The 21,442-nt window shown below is 43.3% G+C and overlaps 1 protein-coding gene across 1 annotated transcript in view; it reads left to right on the forward strand.

Moving 5' to 3' along the window:
• The window catches only part of acap2a (ArfGAP with coiled-coil, ankyrin repeat and PH domains 2a), a 98,619-nt gene extending 77,440 nt beyond the window's left edge, over positions 1–21,179 (forward strand). Inside the window, exons 21-24 of the mRNA XM_084120210.1 lie at positions 11,074–11,291; positions 11,447–11,556; positions 18,046–18,156; positions 18,279–21,179. Of these exons, the coding sequence (XP_083976336.1) occupies positions 11,074–11,291; positions 11,447–11,556; positions 18,046–18,156; positions 18,279–18,429 (590 nt within the window). The 3' untranslated portion in view covers positions 18,430–21,179. The remainder of the gene's footprint in view (positions 1–11,073; positions 11,292–11,446; positions 11,557–18,045; positions 18,157–18,278) is intronic.
• The last annotated feature ends 263 nt before the right edge of the window (positions 21,180–21,442 follow it).

Here is a 21,442-nt window from a genome sequence, read left to right on the forward strand (position 1 = left end):
AGATGGGCTGCTTCCGCATTCACTCTCGTCTCGGTCCGTGCTCGAAAGCACGGGGGACGGCGAGCGAATTGCAGCGAATAGCCCCGTTTCACAATGTTCAGCACCCATTCTGACACGCCCGGGATAGCCTCCCACGCTTTTGCATGCATTAATGTGGGCGTTAATGTGTTTACCAGTAAGTGTGAGCGCTCGCAGGCGGGCACAGGGCTTACATTCATAACACGGCCAGTGGTGGGGGGCTTTATGTGATCTAACCCCCGAGGCAGTTGTGAGACAGAGCGGGCAATGTGTAGGTGTGGGCACTGGATCGTGGGCACATGACCTACATTTGACACTCGAGCGGCGCGTGCCCGCTTTATGAGAGTGTGCTCTGTGGGGTACACAGGGGAGATCGTGTTTGTGTGTAGGGGTGAACACTGGGGTGTGGGCACATTTACTACACTCCTAACACTGTCGGCGTGAGCCGGATAACCAGACTTTATACTCTTTTTGAGATTTCTCTGGGTCGCCGTGAGAACGGCGTTTGTGTGCAGGCGAGCGAGTTGTGTAACTGACTCGTTGGCTGCGGTGAACACTACTGCAGTAGCCTTTTTTAAGGGGACTGACAGAGGAAAACATGTGCGTTTTGACGGCGGTCCGGCCGCGGCATGCTAGGAGGACTTCGCAGGCTCGGCCTTCAGCGTGATCTTAGGCCGGGGGCCCCGAGGGGGAGGGGAAGCGCCTTTGGTGGTGACCATTCGAGGTCTAAGTGCTCGACAGCCTGAGTGAGGAGGCGGAGAAGCTCGTTGTCCACACTGGCGTGAGCCCGGCCAAATTCCTGGGTCGAAGAGGAGGCGGAGCGGTGAGATCCGGACCACTCCTCGCTATCCGAAGCCAGGAGAGAGAAGCTGTCGATGATGGCGTCCTCATCCGCTTCATCCCCTGAGGCGACGGCAGTGCGGGCAGGAGCCGGCAGCTGCGTGTCGGGAAGCGGGGGCGGAGAGGGAGAGAGCGAGGCTCGCGGGAGAGGCTCCGGCGAAAACCTAGCTGGCCCATCAGACTCCGGTGGTCTCTGTGAGCGGCGTTTCTTCTTACGCGGCCCAGAGACAGGTGGAGTGGCAGCATCAGCGTCGAACAAGGCGAGTCGAGCCCGCAGGGTCGACATCGGCAGTTCTTCGCAAAACTCACAGCCGCCCGAAGACATGGCGACGGCTGCATGGTCACGTCCCAGGCAGAGAGCGCAGATCAAGTGGCGGTCCCTGTCGCTGAGATGGGCTCGGCACGAGCCGCAGGAAATACGAGGCATTTTGAAACAAACGCCCCGGCTCTTTTAGAGAAAGTGTGTCGCGGCGGCGAACACACAGCAGAAGCCCTCATTGGGCGTGACGTCACGCCAGGCTCACTGGTAGGCTTATGCAGTTGCCGCGGAGCAGCCAATGAGCGCGCTAGATAGCCCCCTCTAGGTCTGCTAGCTGCTGCACTGCGTTGACAATGAATAAAAAATTAAGGATAATTTTTTGGCTTCATATCTCGAGAAAAGATGACTTTACCCTTAGCGTAAGCTAACTTACGCAATACGAGAGAACCTCTCGTAAGAGAAACACGGACATCAAGGAAGGGGTTACACCCCACATTGCAACATTTTGACGTTCCAGATCCGGCCCACATCCGGCACACGTGGAAAGATGATCTGGCCCACATGCAGCGTGGAATGACGGCCCTTCGGTGGCTGACTCCTGTTTGCCAGATCTGGGCCACAAGCAGGCCATAGCAATGCCACATGTCAACCAAGAGCAAATAAATAAACCAGACCTGGACCTTATCTGAGCCACAAAATCTGTGTATATTAAATATGGAATCATTTCAGCCTTAATAAGACTGTTAACAAGCAGAATCACTGAAGGAAAGAAGAGAACAGAAAAAGAGATGAGCAGAAACACAAGAACTACAACTGACTTCCAACCACAGCCTAAGATGAAATCAACTGAAGATGAAAGAAGACATTAAATCTCTCAAGATCTCAGCAGAGGAGGATTAAACAATTCCAGAAAAGGAAAAAGAGTCCAGACTCACTTTATTTTTGTCAGACATCTACAAAAGTTTTTATTGAGAATTAACAGGGGTTTAACTCTAATGTGTTTCATTTGAAGTCACCATAACAGTGATTAGTGTTTCCACTAGTTGGGCTCTTAGCTCTTATTATATTGTTTGTCTTTTTTGCTACTGTGACACTCTGTTTCTTAAACACATTTGAAGCAGCAAAGAAAGCTAAAGTGAAACGAGATCAGGTGATGATGGTCACATGTTGGTGGTTTTAAAATCATTATTAAATAGACTGATTTACTAATGTCTTTTGAATCTAACAACTATGTTGTACCATTAATATATTCACATCACAAACCCTGTGTTACTGCAGCATGAGATACAGCAATATTATAACAAACATGAGCATGAAAAGTTAATCTATGATGACACACACAGATATCAGCAATGGTAACAATCAAAAGTACCTTGCTGCAATGCATGCTGGGTAACAGCATTGTAAAAAACTCCCAGCATGCATTGCAACATGAATAAATTATGCTGCTGATGTGACGTTTTGAGGTTTTTGAGTTCTGTTTTATGAATCTGTTTCTATGTTTTCAGTTTCTGTGATCTGTTTTCCCCTGTCTTTTGTGATTTTGGTTTAGTCCTGTTCTCCCCGGTCTGTTTTATTAGTTCATTTGTGTCAGCTGTGTCTTGTTAATCATCCTGTTTGCCTGTGTATATATACCCCAGTGTTTTACTCAGTCTTGGTCTGTCGTCGTCAGATTATGGTTGTCTTTGTATGGTTAATGTTTGATTCCTGGAGTTTTGTCTTTTGATTTTGTAATCTGAAACCATTTCAGTTCTAATAAATAAATACTTTGTTTTTGAATTACTTAAACCTCGTCTCAGCATCCTGCCTGTTACAACCCAGACAGAACGACAGACCCTAACAAAAAAGAAAATGTGCTGGGATCAACTCACAGGGGTAATTAAGGAGAGCCACGACCTGCTGGAGTATACAGTGAAGTTTAGTGATATGGCTAAAGACTGGAATGTATGTGATGAAACCATTATCACAGCATATATGATCGGTGCTGTAAGCGTCGATCCTCGTCCACTCCCCGATTTCTCGGGGTTGAGCTGGAGGGAAGCTGTTGCCATCTGCTGGGAAAGTTTTACCCCCCAGTACGCCTCACATCCAGCCAACCCAACCGATTTAGTTCCAGTGCCAGTTCCAGTGCCTGAGCCGTTGGTGCCAGTTCCAAGTCTTGTTCCGAAGCCTGTTCCGAGCCCAGCACATTTTAAAAAGATCACCTGGCCCAGAGCACGAAAACTTATTTCTAATAGTGCTGATCTTGGGTCTAAAATGTTTGACCCACCTTGGGTATCCGTTCGGAGAGCACGCAAGTTTTTTCCACATACCACCAGATCTACTGATCCTCTCATCAGCCCAGCCGAACCTGAGTCTGAGCCGGTGGTGTCTGTTCCTGAGCCCGAGCCGGTGGTGTCTGTTCCTGTTCCTGAGCTGGTGGTGTCTGTTCCTGTTCCTGAGCCGGTGGTGTCTGTTCCTGAACCTGAGTCTGAGCCGGTGGTGTCTGTTCCTGAGCCTGAGCCGGTGGTGTCTGTTCCTGAGCCCGAGCCGGTGGTGTCTGTTCCTGTTCCTGAGCCGGTGGTGTCTGTTCCTGAGCCCGAGTCGGTGGTGTCTGAGCCGGTGGTGTCTGTTCCTGAGCCCGAGCCGGTGGTGTCTGTTCCTGTTCCTGAGCCGGTGGTGTCTGTTCCTGAGTCTGAGCCGGTGATGTCTGTTCCTGAATCTGAACCAGTGATGTCTGTTCCTGAGCCCGAGCCGGTGGTGTCTGTTCCTGAGCCCGAGCCGGTGGTGTCTGTTCCTGAGTCTGAGCCGGTGGTGTCTGTTCCTGAGTCTGAGCCGGTGGTGTCTGTTCCTGAGCCCGAGCCGGTGGTGTCTGTTCCTGTTCCTGAGCCGGTGGTGTCTGTTCCTGAGCCCGAGTCGGTGGTGTCTGTTCCTGAGCCCGAGCCGGTGGTGTCTGTTCCTGTTCCTGAGCCGGTGGTGTCTGTTCCTGAGCCCGAGTCGGTGGTGTCTGTTCCTGAACCTGAGCTGGTGGTGTCTGTTCCAGAGCAAGAGCCAGGACCTGTCAATTTCCCCATTAAAATTTTGGGGGGGCGCATACCTGCTAGGGGAACAGCGGAGGGTTCTCTGACGCGGTTCCCAATACCACCATGGCCACCTGAAAAAATAGCTCCACCATGGCCGCCTGAAGGGTCATCTCCACCATGGCCGCCTGAAGGGTCATCTCCACCATGGCCACCTGAAGGGTCATCTCCACCATGGCCACCCGAAGGGTCATCTCCACCATGGCCACCCGAAGGGTCATCTCCACCATGGCCACCCGAAGGGTCATCTCCACCATGGCCACCTGAAGGGTCATCTCCACCATGGCCACCCGAAAGGTCATCTCCACCATGGCCACCTGAAGGGTCATCTCCATCATGGCCACGCCCACAGCCTGCTCCACCATGGCCACGCCCACAGCCTGCTCCACCATGGCCACGTCCACAGCCTGCTCCATCATGGCCACGACCACAGCATGTTCCACCCTGGTCTTCTGACCAACCTGCATCCGTCTGGATCGTCCTGGAGTCTAGGATGCCCACCCTCCCACCCTTTTGGATGTTTTATACGGCGCGAGGACGCGCCTTTGGGGAGGGGGGAGGTACTGTGACGTTTTGAGGTTTTTGAGTTCTGTTTTATGAATCTGTTTCTATGTTTTCAGTTTCTGTGATCTGTTTTCCCCTGTCTTTTGTGATTTTGGTTTAGTCCTGTTCTCCCCGGTCTGTTTTATTAGTTCATTTGTGTCAGCTGTGTCTTGTTAATCATCCTGTTTGCCTGTGTATATATACCCCAGTGTTTTACTCAGTCTTGGTCTGTCGTCGTCAGATTATGGTTGTCTTTGTATGGTTAATGTTTGATTCCTGGAGTTTTGTCTTTTGATTTTGTAATCTGAAACCATTTCAGTTCTAATAAATAAATACTTTGTTTTTGAATTACTTAAACCTCGTCTCAGCATCCTGCCTGTTACAACCCTGACAGCTGAATTATCCTATTTTTTTTTATTCTAAATATTTGCTTTTATTTTTTGCTGTTGTTTTTGTTGTGACATTTAGTAGCTTTTCAGTGATGTTCTGAATTGATCTGTTTATCTGAATATTTTTGATTGTCGCCATTGTTGATATCTGTGTGTGTCATCATAGATTACCTTTTCGTGCTCATGTTTGTTAAAATCTTCTGTTTGTTATAATATTGCTGGATCTCATGTTGCAGTATCACAGGGTTTGTGATGTGAATATATTAACAGTACAACACAATTGTTAGATTTAAAAGACATTAGTAAATCAGTCTATTTCATGATGATTGTAAAACCATCAAAAGGTAACCATCACCTGATCTCATTTCACTTTAGCTTTCTTTGCTGCTTCAAATGTGTTTGAAAAACACACTGTCACAGCGGCCAAAAAGGACAAAAGAAATAATAAAAGTTAAGAGCCCAACTAATGGAAACACTAATTATTGTTATGGTGACTTCAAATGAAACACATTTCTCAATAAAAACTTTTGTAGACGTCTGACAGAAATAAAGTCAGTTTGGTTAGTAATAAGTGAAGCTGGTAATGCTGTTAGTGAAGTTGTTGGCTGACATGTGGCATTGCTATGGCCTGCTTGTGGCTCAGATCTGGCAAACAGGAGTCAGCCACCCAAGGGCCGTCATTCCACGCTGCATGTGGGCCAGATCATCTTTCCATGTGTGCCGGATGTGGGCCGGATCTAGTGCTGCATATGAGGAATGTGATGTAAAGAAAAGAGCAGTAAAGATTCAGAACATTAAAGTGACAGAAGTGATCTCATATGCAGAAGCAATTAAGAGAGGCAAGAATACATCAACGGCCAGTCATGGCAATTTAAGTACAGTTAGAATGCCTGAGAATGAGAGGATGAGTCATATGGGTGACATTCATAGCAGAAGTGATTAGTTGCTCAGCCAAAACATTTCACAAGTTCACACGTACATGAAATCAGATGTAGTATTTTAAGCGTATTTGGCATGCTGTCCGGGGGAGGGCTTCGAGCTCAGAATTTGGCCCGAAACCAAAGTACTCCCCCTTTTTACTGGGATAGAAACCAGCCGAGAGTGAGGTGATGGGGTGGTGGAGGGATGCTGTGAAACTTGTCATGAGACAGAGGTGAGGAAAGGCTTCATTTATACAGTCTTCCTCTTGTGCTGATTGGTTGATTACCTGAACGTGCTCCTATGAACTTTGTTAACATAAAACTTCATATAGTAGAACAGAAAGAATCAAGATCATAGCAGCAGAAAAATACATGGAAGAAAAATATATCACTATAGAAACAATTAATGAAGCACTGACAGTAATTTCATCTCCTGAAAATGAATCAATACCGACAGACTCTTTTTCACTTCATTTCTCACATATTGTAATCTTTTAACCTTTAATACTTTTGCTCCAGTAATGGTGTTAATGTCTGTAGAGCTTCCTTCATGACATTTTTTTCCTTTTACCTTTCCTACTGACTATCTGCCATCCAACATTATTCAAAATTCCCTTTGTACCTTCATCCATCCCATTCATTCCTTCATGATTAACCGTCAATTCCCATGTTTAAATCACTGCTCAGTGTTGCCATACCGCCATCTACCTCGTACCTTCATACTCGAACTTAATAACAGAGATGGAAAACCAACAAGAAAAGCAATGGGGGCCTCTAGTTGCCAAAAATAAGTCCTTAACCCTGACAATTTGATGAACATTGACAGTTATTGTCCTGAATTTAATCACCACTGAACTAAATTGAGCTGAATAATGACTTTAGTTGTCTTTTGTAGAGTAGCTTTATAACTGAATCCAATTTGTTTCACAATTGATGAACTATGCAACACTGACACTGTTATTGAGCTGACATGATTCAACATTGAATTGACTTGAGCTGGATAATGACACTATTGCCTTCTCTTCTTTTTTTTTTGTTGCTTTGAAGCTAATAATCTGCCAAAACAATGTGTTGTATAGCGCTATATGAATAAATGTGACTTGACTGTAAAATAAAGTGCTACCTTTTTTTGTTTATACTAAAAAAGTGTCCATATGTATCCTGTATCCTGTATTTATAAAAGTATATTTATGTAGAGGTAAATCTATCAAATAACGTGACTACAAAAAGTCAAGTCTTTTTTTTTGCAACATTTCCGGGGCCAAGGGGCTGTTTACACCTGGCCACTTCATGCGTTTTCTCAGATCGGATAGCTATCTGATTTATCAAAACGATTCCATTTACACCTGGTCACATAAATGTGTTTTTGCGAAACAGATTTAAATCCGATCTTCAATTCCCGCGCTGTATGCAGATTTAACGGAGTGCACATCACTGAAAGAAACAGATATGAGCTGCATTTTATTGATCATCAGCTAAAATTTCAAAATCAAAGACCGCAATAAGAGAGAGCGGCAACATATGGCAAGCCATTTTAACATTTAACAGTTAGACTGGATATGTGTTGCAGATATCTGTAATTCAGTTTTGCCTAGTCAAAAAGAACATTTCAGATATCCGCAACTACATTCTTCCTATCCATAATTGTAATTTCAGATATCCACAAAGACATTCTTCCTAGGACAAATGACGTCACTTTTGCCATTAATTTGTATGGGGTTATCATTACAGATATCTACAATTCAGTTGCAGATATCCACTATGTGAATTATGGATATCTGCAACTGAATTGTAGATATCTGTAATTCTAGTTTGAGATATCTTCAATTTGATTCTGACTAGTCATAACTCCAGTTCAAGATATCTTTAATTCACCTCAATTCAAGATATCTACATGTTCCTTTTCAGATATCTTAAATTAAGTTTTGACTAGTGAAAATGGCATTGTAGAGTTATGGATAGTCATAATTTAATTGTAGATATCTATTATCAAGTTATAGATATCTTGAAATTAATTTTGATTAGAGATATCTGAAATTTGAGATATCTGTAACTTAAACAAGGAGTTTTTAATCGTCTTTTTAATGCTGTTAGATACTGTTTCAAACTGAAAAATAAAATAAAAAAATAAGAACTAATCTGAACTAAGAACTTTTTTTCTCATCTAAGGAAGTTAATGTTATTGTACTTCCATGGCAAGAATAGCATGCATGTCAGCATCTTTATTAAAGTGAATTAGTGTGAATCTCTTTCGTCAACAATAACCTACGTAATTTTAAGCATGATCATAAACATAGCATTGCAACATTTTATATATTTTTTTGTATATAAAATATTGTATTTTTTTGTATATAAAAAACATTTTCTGGTTTTTTTTATTTCGATTACAGCCAACGCCATGACTGCTTCTTTCTTCTTCCATTCATAGAAATAAGGAAATGAACCCACTTCTTCTTTGATTATGGCGGGGAGGGGAAATTACTTATTTATGGATATCTAAAATAGAGCAACGTCATGCACAATAATTTGCACTAGTCATAATGACGTTTGAGATATCTTTAACTTTCATTCTGCCTAGTCAAAACTGAATTACAGATATCTGCAATTGTCATTTAAGATGTGTGACGAGTTGAATATCGTTTTTCAATGACGTCATTGCAGATATCTGTAATTCAGCCTAGTCAAAAATGAATTACAGATATCTCTATCTGTCGTTTCGACTAGTCACAATTACGTTACAGATATCTTGAATGACAATTCCAACTATCCAAAATGTAATTACGACTAGCCAGAATATGGCAAGCCGTTTTAAAATGTAATCATTTCAACCGACTAGTATCTATTTTCATGCTACTAGTATCTATTCCATTAAGTACTAGTACTCATTCATTAGGTACTAGTGCCTATTCTTTAGATACTAGTGCTTATTCTTTAGGTACTAGTACCTTTTTAAAGATACTAGTACTTATTCATTAGATACTAGTTCTTATTTATTAGATACTAGTACTTATTCCAATAGTGACTAGTGCTTATTTATTAGATACTAGTACTTATTCATTAGATACTAGTTCTTATTCATTAGTTACTAGTACTTATTATTAGATACTAGTACTTATTCATTAGATACTAGTACTTATTAAATAGATACTAGTACTTATTCATTAGATACTAGTACTTATTCTAATAGGGATCTGTCATTCAGATATCAACTATTCAGTTCTGACTAGTATGTATTCCAGTTGTGACTAGTACATATATATTAGATACTAGTAGTTATTAATTAGGTACTAGTACTTATTTTTTAGATACTAGTACCTATTACTAGATACTAGTATGTATTCAATAAATACTAGTACTAAGTCATTAGATACTAGTACCTATTAAATAGAAACTAGTACCTATTAAATAGATACTAGTACTTATTTATTAGCTACTAGTAGTTATTCAATAGATACTAGTACTTATTCAACTAGTACTTATTCATTAGATACTAGTGCCTATTAATTAGATACTAGTACTTATTAATTAGCAACTAATACCTATTTATTAGATACTAATACCTATTTATTAGATACTAGTATTTAATCCAAATGTTACTAGTAAGATGTTTTATTTTACTAGTAAGATTTTTTATTTAACTCTCCAGTGGCCGTTCTGACTTGTCAAAACACTAGTAACTGTGACTAGTAAAATAAGAATAGTTACTAGTAACAATTACAAAAGATACTAGTGTCTAATAAAAAAGTACTAGTATCTATTGAATAAGTACTAGTAGCTAATTAATAAGTACTAGTATCTAATTAATAGGTACTAGTATCTAATGAATAAGTACTAGTATCTAATAAATAAGTACTAGTAGCTAATGAATAGGTACTAGTATCTATTTAATAGGTACTAGTATCAAATGAATAAGTACTAGTATGTAAAAAATAAGTACTAGTACCTAATAAATAACTACTAGTACCTAATATATATGTACTAGTCACAAATGGAATACATACTACATACAGAACCGAATAGTTGATATCTGAATGACAGATCCCCATAGAAGTCAATGGCAAAAAAAAATATTTGTTACTAGTAACAAAAGAATAGTTACTAGTCACTACTGAAATAAGTACTAGTGTCTAATGAATAAGTACTAGTAACTATTTAATAGGTACTAGTATCTAATAAATATGTACTAGTATCTACTGAATAAGTACTAGTATCTAATTAATAGGTACTATTATCTAATAAATAAGAACTAGTATCTAATGAATAAGTACTAGTATCTAATGAATAAGTACTAGTACCTAAAGAATAAGCACTAGTATCTAAAGAATAGGCACTAGTAGCTAATGAATAAGTACTAGTACTTAATGGAATAGATACTAGTATCTAAAAAATAAGTACCAGTAGCATGAAAATAGATACTAGTCAGTTGAAATGATTAAATGTTAAAACGGCTTGCCATAGCCAGAAAGACATTGTTGATATCTACAATGTTAATTCCGGATAGTCAAAATTAGCTTTTAAATGTTAAAAGGGCTTGCCATAGGCAACAGCCCTGGTAAGATCATTTTGTTTCTTTACTTTTAATGATGATGATTGTGTGTTAAGCGTCTGCGACTTACTTTCACTTTGATTTGCGATAGTTTGCACGTTGGCTTAATGAATATATGCTCAGCTTCTCATCTGCGGTGATGCGTGTTCCAGTAAGCGTCATCATATCTGGCTATAACATTACATATAGCCTATAACACGCTCTCACACGTTTATTTATTTTTTTGCATTTTTGGGAGGAGTACAATTTACATATGTGGTTTCAACCACCAGATGCATTTACACTTGTCCAGTTTTGTCTGGAATGCGGCCCAGACCACCTCCTGAAGTGGTTTGAGCGATCGGATTCAAATCCGTCTCGAATGCGTTTCGGAGGGCATTTACACCTGGTCTTTTCACGATCGGATAGCTATTAACGCATTAAGTGGCCAGGTGTAAACAGCCCCCAAGAGTCAATGCTTTTTAAAATACCATTGATATTTTGTGTAATTGTGTTTCAGAGCTCCAAGAGTCTGAGTCACCCATGTCCATGAATCAGGCAGACCGTCCTACTGTGTTCACTGAGCTGACTGATTCCTCTGCTGGTAGTCTACTGTACTGGGCGTCCTGTGCCTGCAGCCTTACAGACATGGTGCAGGCACTGGCTCATGGAGCTGATGTCAACTGGGTCAATGGGGAAGACAGCAATCGGACTCCACTAATACAAGCCGTACAAGGGGTCAGTACTTGTGGGACAAATGACAATACATAAAGATGATTTAGACCAAAGGGATCTGTAGGCAGTTGCATGCAGTAGTTCGGTTAAAGTACTGTTAAACACTTTAATGAACTTAAACTTCTACTGAATATGTCTTTATATATTTGTGTGTCCAGGGTTCTCTGATCACCTGTGAGTTCCTACTTCAAAATGCTGCCAGTGTGGACCAGCAGGACATTCGTGGCAGAGGACCACTGCATCATGCCACTATACTGGGTCATACTGGGTAGTTATATATCTATAACGTCTCAGGTTACGACTGTAACCCTTGTTCCCTGAGAAAGGGAACGAGAACTGCGTCGAATGACACTTTGGGGGAAACGCCCCTCAGCGTAGCGCCTCTGAAGTATGAATAAAACTAAACCAATCCTGACTGGTGTTGCGTCATGACGTAATGTGTGACGGCATATGCGGAAGCTACAAAAGGACGCCGGCACACAACGGAGATAGCCTTCTGTGATGAAGCAAGCGCTCCCAGGCAGGGGGAGGCATGGCGAAGGGACGCAGTTCTCGTTCCCTTTCTCAGGGAACAAGGGTTACAGTCGTAACCCGAGACGTTCCCTTTCAAGGGAACTCGAACTGTGTCGAATGACACTTTGGGGGAACGAGTACCCACTATGCCACAACGAGCCCTGCCTGTCCTAGTGTGAAGCTGCGCACAGGCACACTTAGGACGAGAGCACAAGGGTGCCAGGTGTCGATGGAATGTCCAGGCTGTAAAATCTAATAAAAGTGTGAGGGGTGGCCCATCCTGCTGCATCGCAGACTTCCTGGATCGGGGCCCCTGAGAGGAGGGCTCTAGAGGACGCCATGCCTCTGGTAGAGTGAGCCCTCACGGCCAGAGGTGAAGGCAAATTGCGCACCTGGTAGGCCATAGATATAGCTTGGACAATCCAGTTGCTAATGGTCTGTTTGGGCGACCCGAAACACACTAACAACTGGTCTGACTTCCGCCATGAGGAGGACCCCTGGATATATATTTTGAGAGCTCTGACAGGGCAGAGCAGGTGAAGTCTATCCTCATCCGCCGTCACGTGAGGTGGAAGATGAAAAGCCTGCAGAACCGTAGGCCGTGCCACATTAGATGGCACCTTGGGCAAATAGCCTGGCCTAGGATGTAGGATGGCTTTGATGTTGCCTGGAGTAAACTCCAGGCACCCGTTAGATATAGAGAGCGCCTGGAGATCTCCTACCCTCCTCAGAGAAGTAATGGCCAACAAGAAAGCCACCTTTAGGGAAAGGTTCTTGTCCTCAGCCGACTCCAGTGGTTCGAAGGGGGCCTCAACCAACCCTTCGAGAACCACCGCCAGGTCCCAAGTGGGAACCCTGGTACGAGCCGCAGGTCTCGTCCTCCAAGCCCCACGGAGGAAACGTACAACCAACTGCTGTCTCCCCAGAGGCCCATCACTCAGAGGAGCGTGGAAAGCCGAAATGGCAGCCACGTACACCTTGAGAGTGGACGGGGTAAGACCAGCCGAGAAGCGATCTTGGAGGAACTCCAGCACTGAAGCCACTGGGCAGTTAACTGGGTCCACCTCACGCTCTCTGCACCATACGGTGAAAACATTCCATTTTAGGCCGTACAATTTCCTCGTGGAGGGAGCTCTAGAGCTGAGTATGGTCTCCACTACTCCTGCTGACAGGCCGGCCTCTCGGTACTGTGCCCCCTCAGGGGCCAGACCCACAGTTTCCATAGTTCGGGCCGAGGGTGAAATATTGAGCCCTCTGCCTGAGTCAGCAGGTCCCTCCTGATGGGAAGCTCCCATGGAGGGCCGTCCAGGAGTGATATTATGTCTGAGAACCATACTCGGGCCGGCCACAATTGGGCTACCAATAATAGACTGATCCCGTCGCGACGAACCCTCTCTAGAACTCCCGGGAGCAGAGCGATCGGGGGAAATGCATACAGACGCAGCCTCGGCCACGTCTGCACCATGGCATCCATGGCAGCGGGGCTGGATGTGTGAGGGAGAACCACAGTGGACAGTGAGTCGTCTCTCGAGATGCGAATAGATCCACTTCCACTGGGCCGAACCTCTGACATATTGACTCCACCACCTCGGGATGGAGTCTTCATTCCCCGGGCCTCAGCCCCTGCCTTGACAGGATGTCTACTCCCTGATTCTGATTCCCTGGGATGTATGTTGCTCTGAGAGACAACAATTTCCCCTGGGACCACAAGAGGATCTGATGCGCCAGTCTGCATAGAGGGCGAGACCTCAGACCCCCTTTGATGGTTTATATAGGCCACCACTGACATATTGTCCGTCCTCACAAGGACGTGATGACCCTTGAGGTCCGGCAGGAAGCTCCTCAGAGCTCGGAACACCGCCAACATTTCCAGGCAGTTTATATGCCAGGAGGAATAATGGCCCTGCCATAGACCTCTTGTAAAGCGGCCTTCCATGACCGCGCCCCAGCCCGTGAGAGAGGCGTCTGTCGAGACGGCTTTCCGGCGACATGACACTCCCAGCACGGGACCTTGGGACAGAAACCAAGCTTTCTTCCACATAGATAGGGAACGAAGGCATCTGCGCGTAACCCTGATCATGCGAAATGGGTTTCCCCTCAGGGAGAACCCCTTGGTTTTCAACCACCACTGCAAGGGCTTCATGTGCAGGAGACCGAATGGAATGATGTTTGATGCTGCTGCCATGAGCCCTAACACTCTCTGAAAATGTTTCACAGTGATGGCCTGGCCTAGCTTTATCCTGGTCACCGTGGCCAGGATGGATTCGATCCGTGCAGGAGACAATTGTGCCCGCATCGTGACCAAATCCCACACCACTCCCAGGAACGTGGTTCTCTGGGCTGGTGCCAACATGCTCTTTTTCGTGTTGCGTCTCAGCCCCAGGCTCTGGATGTGGGCAAGGACGACATCTCGATGCCGAACTGCCAGCTCTTGTGACTGGGCCAGAATCAGCCAGTCATCGATATAATTGAGGACCCTGATACCCTGAAGCCTCAGCAGTGCTAGAGCTGCATCCACACATTTTGTATATGTGCAAGGGGAGAGAGCTAGGCCGAACGGAAGAACCGGATATTGGTACGCTTCGCCCCCGAAAGCAAACCTCAGGAACTTCCTGTGAGATGGAAGGATGGAAATGTGGAAGTATGCGTCCTTCAGATCTATTGTGACAAACCAATCCTCGGATTGAATTTGGTTCACGATGATGGGAATAGTGAGCATCTTGAACCTGAATCTCCTCAGAGACCGATTCAAGTGCCTGAGATCTATTATTGGACGCAACCCCCCATCCTTCTTGGGAACTATGAAGTAGCGGCTGTAAAACCCGGACTCCCTGTCTGGAGGAGGAATACGTTCTATAGCCTCTTTTACCAGCAGAGAGTTTACTTCTTGTTCCAATACCCCGTTGAACTTTGGTGGGCGGGAACCGAACTGTAGTCTGTACCCCTTTTGAATGGTGCGCAGAGCCCAAGGAGAAATATTTGTGAGATTTTTCCATGCATCGAAATACTCTACTAAAGGGAACCAGCTCTCGAGGCTGGCTTCGAGTATTAATCGGGATTCGTTCTTGGCCCCCTGAAGCGGATCTCTGGCAGGGTTCGACCAAAAACGATTCTCAATGTGCGGACGCGAATGCTGCCTGGCCGCAAGCCTGTGGGGCGGACAGTGCAGGGCACGTTCGCTGGAAACCGATGCGTCCCGAAGCGCACTTGACGGCGGGAAGTCGACATCGATTTCCTGCGGGCTCCGCGGAGGAGGCGACCTCGATCACTCCCCCACGGGTGGGGCCGCCCGCAGAGGACCTAGGCTGGCTAGGACCTCTTTGTCGAAGCCTTCTTCGCCTGCAGGATGGCCCTCAGGTCGCCCTGCTTAGGCTGAGGCTTCGTCTATGCCCCCAGGCTGCTTGAGGGGGGGCTATAGAAGCGACGCCTGTCTGTAGGCGGAGGAGCTGGTGGATGGCTGCGGCTGCCCACTGGGGGCAGGCTTCTTAGGCTTGGAGCGGCGAGGGAGATATTGCCTGAAGGCTGCAGATTGTTTCTTCGCCTCCTGAAACCTGTCGACGACGATGTTAACTGAGTCGCCGAACAGGCCAGAAGGGGAAATCAGGGCATCAAGGAGGAAAGCCCTGTCTTTCTCCTTGATGCCCGACAGATTTAACCATAGGTGTCTCTCCGAGACCACCATTGCCGCCATGGAATGGCCGATAGCACGGGCCGTTTCCTTGGTGACTCGGAGAGACAGATCTGCAGCCTTCCTCAACTCCGCAATATCTTCCGGAGTTGGACCCTCGCCCTCATCAATATCCTTAAGAAGGTCGGCCTGGTACGCTTGTAGTACTGCCATTGTATGCAGACTAGCACCAGCCCGACCCGCAGCCATATAAGCCCTGCCCACAAACGTAGATGTATCACGGCACAGTTTAGTGGGCAGCACCGGGGTTTTTAGGGATGATGCAGACTCGGGGGCTAAATAGGTGGCAAGCGGCTGTTCCACCCGAGGCATCATCCCATAACCGTTCTCTCGCGCCCCCAAGATGTTACTGTAGTTCTAAACTAAGGGGGTTGGACACGCGAGATGAGTGCGGATTTTTCCACGATTTACACAACTCATTATGCAAATCAGGAAAGAACGGTAAACCCTGATAGCGAGGTTGCTCTCTGTGCTGCAGGAAACGCTCGTCCAACTTGCTTTTAATAAGCGTTTCCTGCCTCTCATGTGGCCAACTGATATTAAGACGGGCCACTGCACGAGAGACAACCTCCACCAGCTCCTCATATGCGGGGACATGGGGTGGCGAGTCATCCCCAAAATCCCCACCTCGGAAGCAGACAGCTCAAGCATCGGGCTCTCCACTCGTGCGGAAGAAGCCGTGGGGCGGGCTTCCGCGCGAGGCGGGAGAGCATCGGAACTGGCGGATGAATCACGAGAGCGTGCCTCATCAGTCTCCGGATCCCCCGCCAGATCCATCTGCGAGCCCCATGAAGAGCGTTGAAAATGGCCAGGCGGGAGCGCAGCACACGGATTGGTAATCTCTCACAATCCTCGCAAGCAGCCCCCTCGAGAGCTGCCCGCGCGTGCTGCGCTCCCAAACAGTGTACACACATACGGTGTGTGTCCCCACCCGTAATGTAACGTGGGCAGGGATGCACACATCTCGTGTAACTGCTGCTCGCCATAATATATATATGCTTGTGACTTTGAGACAAACAACACCAAATAAGACGTTCAGACAGAGAGCGTTCAGACAGAGAGCGCTTTGCTGAAGAACAGAAAGCTATCTCTGTTGTGTGCCGGCGTCCTTTTGTAGCTTTGTAGCTTTTGTAGCCGCACACATTACGTCATGACGCAACAGGATTGGTTTAGTTTCATTCATACTTCAGAGGCGCTACACTGAGGGGCGTTTCCCCCAAAGTGTCATTCGACGCAGTTCGAGTTCCCTCGAAACTTTTCAAAACCTAAAAAAAAACATAATTATGATGTACAATAGATAATGCAGTAAATGTTTTAAAGGCACTCAGCTAAATATTTACATACTCTTTTATTTAAAAAGTTAAATATAAACATTACTGTTCAAATGTTTGGGATCACTGTGATTTTTTAAAATAAATGTATACTTTTATTCTGCAAAGATGCATTTAGTTGATCAAAAATTACAGTAAAGACATTGATAATGTTACAAAAGATTTCAAATAAATGCTGTTCTTTGCATGTTCTCTTTTTCAGAGAATCCTGAAAAATGACACCATCCTATTTACTAAACTACATTAAACAGCACAACTATTTGCAACTGTGATAATGCACGTCCTTATTTTGCAAAGTTCCTGGGTCAACATATTTTGCTGATCCTGGAACAACAGTCCTGTCTGAAAATGTAATCATAACCATATCCCTACCCATAAGTAATTCCTAAAATTAGAGGGAAATGACAGATGAATAACACTGATGTAGAAACACCTAACCCTGGTTGTAAGCCTAAACTTGACAAACAGTAAACTTGTCCCTCAAATCTGATTGGTTGACTGCAGTGTTGTTCCAGGATCAACAAAGATGTTACCGTTTATGATGTTCCCATTATAAAATGTTGTGCATAATAACGTCATCCCTAAAAAAAAAAACCGCTTTGTCGCATAAGTTTTGTTGTATCACTAAAAAATCTGCCCTTGAGCCGTTTTCATACATACTTTTGCATATATCGCAAATTAATATCATATCTTTCGCATCCTAAAGATTTTTAAAATGCAAAGAGTAATGAGACAATTGAATTTTGCAGTTTACTGCTTATTATTTTCACGAATAATAGGTCTATTATTAAATTAGGACATTTAAGTAGCTTTTATTAACATGCCTTAGAAAAAAAACAAAAAACATTAATGGTGTGTTTCTTGAGACAAAACAAAGGCACTGCCATATGTCAGTGCAAGTTGCTTTCAGTTAAAACAGCTCAAACATGCATTTTAGTCTGGGACTAGGCTTAAGCCTTGTCTGTGAAACCGGACATTGCATTTGAGACTGCAGTGACAGGAGTCCCAGTAACATTACATTTTTATTACATTATAAATTTGGATCTTGAAGTACTGGTACTTTTTACATCCCTAATATATAATAAATAAAAAACAAAGCTACAAATAAAAAACTATATGATCAATTAATTGAATCTATTGACTGCCCTAATTTGCTATGTTTTTATTTTTTATTTTATCTTATTAAAATAACTAACAGTCTTTTCCTGTGTTTATGTGGTGTCAGTCAAGTATGTCTGTTCCTAAAACGAGGGGCCAAGCAAAACACTGTGGACGCTGATAACAGAAGTCCGCTGTCCATTGCAGTGGAGGCCGCCAATGCAGACATTGTCACTCTGTACGTCTCGCACCATAAACTGCTTCCTGCTTCTTTATCAAAGAATAAAAAAATAAAAAAATCATGCCAATGTGTGATGGATCCTAACTTCAAATATTGTTTTTCTTTCCTTCGACTCTAAGGTTACGTTTGGCCAAGATGAACGAGGAGATGAGAGAGTCTGAAGGAGCTCTTGGCCAGTCAGGTCAATACCCTCACCCTCAGAGTCACACCGAGCAACAGTATAAAAAATGCATTCAAGAATTTATAACTTTACAATTACAGGAGTCATAAACTTTCGCTCTCCATCAGCATCAAAACAAATCCCCTGCAGACCACATAACACTGGTTGCCACAGCTGATGTGGATAGGAATGTTACAATTGTAGATTGGACAAACGTCTTTTAGTTTTCATCTTTTAGTCTTTGTAGCATCCAAGCCATATTTATTTATTATATGTGTCTGAAACCATGTGTGTGACATCACTTGCCAGCCATTAGCCACCAGGCAGCACTCTCTTATTACAAAAATGCAAATATTGATGGTTGATGCAAATCAGATCTGAGGGGGACAGATCTTTTGCCCCCTTGTGGCGCCGGCCCTGCTCCTGTGACACACGTCACACACAGACAGTTTGTTTTGCAAACACAAGCGGCTTCTGAAGACAAAGCTGGCATGTCTATGCGACATGTCTGTTTATAGTTTCAGTAATGTATTACGCCGCGTCACTATGTCATCACGTTCAGCCAATCACTGATTGGCGTGTGTAAACACATGCTTTAGACAACGGAACACGCCTGTGCGTCAAACCATGGCTTTGAGTTCCATTTGAAATGGAACCACTGAAATGTGGTCATATTCAGAATCGGAATAATCTGAATTTGATTTATAAAGATTTATAAATATTAATCGAAATTCTGTTTCATGTAAATAATTCATTTGAAGTACCCACAGTTCATAAACACTCACTGGCCACTTTTTTAGGTACATCTTTCTAGTACCGGGTTAAACCCCCTTTTGACTTCAGAACTACCTTAATTCTTTGTGACATAGATTCAAAAAGGTGCTGGAAAAATTCTTTAGAGATTTTGATCCATATTGTCATGATAGCATCAGGCAGTTTCTGTAGATTTGTCAGCTGCACATCCATGATGCTAATCTCCCTTTCCACCACATCCCAAAGGTGCTCTATTGGATTTAGATCTGGAGACTGTGGAGGCCGTTTGAGTTTAGTGACTCACTGTCATGCTCAAGAAACCAGTTTGAGATGATTTGAGCTTTGTGATCCATGGTTTCATGTTGTTTAGGCCAAATTTCTACCCTAACATCTGAATGTCACACCGAAATCGCAATGTTTTTCCAATCTTTTTTTGTCCAGTTTGGGTGAGCCCATGTGAATTGTAGCCTTAGTTTCATGTTCTCAGCTGAAAGGGATTTGACACCGGTGTGTGTCTTCTGCTGCTGTTGCCCGTCTGCTTCAAGGTTTAACATGTTGTGCGTTTAGAGATGCTCTTCTGCATACTTTTCGGGTGTAACAAGTGGTTATTTGAGTTACTGTTACCTTTCTGTCAGCTCAGACTAGTCTGGCCATTCACCTCTGACCTCTGGCATCATCAAGGCATTTTCACCCACAGAACTGCCTCTCACTGGATATTTTCTCTTTTTCGAACTATTCTCTGTAAACCTTACTGATGGTTGTGCATGAAAATCCCAGTAGATCAGCAGTTTCTGAAATGCTCAGACCAGCCCATCTGGCACCAACTACCATGCCACATTTAAAGTCACTTAAATCACATTTCTTCCCCATTCCGATGCTCAGTTTGAACTTCAGCAGGTCATAATGACTATGTCTAGATGCCTAAATGCATTGAGTTGCTGCCATGTTATTGGCTGATTAGATATTTGCGTTAATGTGCAGTTGAACAGGTGTACCTAATAAAGTGAGGCCAGTGAGTGTGGGCAGATTAAAACATTGAAGAATACCTTGAAAAAGTCAAGCTATTGAATAAAAAAATAATAAATGACTGTACAGAATTATTAAAATAAATAAAAAAATAATATATGTCTTTGTTTATTTGAATATGATTTTGGTACATACAGGAACATTACAGTAGCTGAGAAGCATATATGGACATTAAAACTAAAACAGTGTGCATGTAAACATGGTAATTTTTTAATCTGAACACTGTACACATTGGTTGAGTGCACTTTCATTTTCATATATACCTGTCATTTCCGTTCTGTTCCGAGAGTCTCCACTTGTATTATATTATTCAATGGATTGGATTTAATATGAAATGACAATATGTCTCATGTCTTGTGAATGCTGGTTTAAAAACTACCTCATGCTAATGCATACAAAATATGTTTTTTAAGATTTCAAGGTAAGACACTTTTATCACCATTTCAGAAAATTCAGATTTATGTGCAAGGTCTTTAAAGATGTTACTCTTCTAGCATCTGCTACTATATGAAATTAAACTAACCAGCATCAAATCCCAGTTGTTTTTCATGTGTTGTCAAAATAATAATATTAATAATTGCATCTTTAATCATTAGGGGCTCAGTCAGGAACTATTTTTTTATGGTGATCTGCATGTGCTTGTAAGATTATACATATCCATAGATATAACCACAACCTCTGGCCATATATTCTAATTAATTAATTAATAGTAATCCTACATACAGTTCTATGATTAATCTATGAGAATTACAATAAATAATACATACCATCATGAGTCATTGTATAAACTAACATATATTCGTTTTATGAAGCACACTTTAAAGTTACTGGACCAGTTAAGTAAAAACCAGTATACTCAAGAGGAATTTGTTGGACCAGTTCTGTTTTACCTATTCCTAAACATTAGTCTTGCATTGCTTTAATGTTACAGTATTACGTTTATTTTTTATTTATTTTTTGTCTGAGCTGACAAATCTTTACAATTCAAACTAATCACAATGCGTAACCACAGTGTCAACCAGGGTGATTGTGTTTATGGTGCTATAACGTCTATAATGTTATGAAAATCTCCTATATGTAGCCTGATGAACAGTACTGTGGTTATACTAACTGAGAAGCAAAACTCTAGTACATATGCGGATGCTTGGATTGTGTATCAGAATTCAGTTTTGAACATAAAGAATTGAACATAAAGGCTATGTTTGGAATAGCAATCTACTCATTATTTTGCTGCAGTATTTATATTGTACACAGTACACAGTACCTACTTCATTTGCATAATACAACCAGAGCATACTAGAGGAGATATTGTAACCCACAATGCATTGCACTCAACTTTTAACA

The sequence above is a fragment of the Abramis brama genome, assembly GCF_963993115.1.
Source record: "Abramis brama genome assembly, chromosome: 7".
Taxonomy (NCBI): Eukaryota; Metazoa; Chordata; class Actinopteri; order Cypriniformes; family Leuciscidae; genus Abramis; species Abramis brama.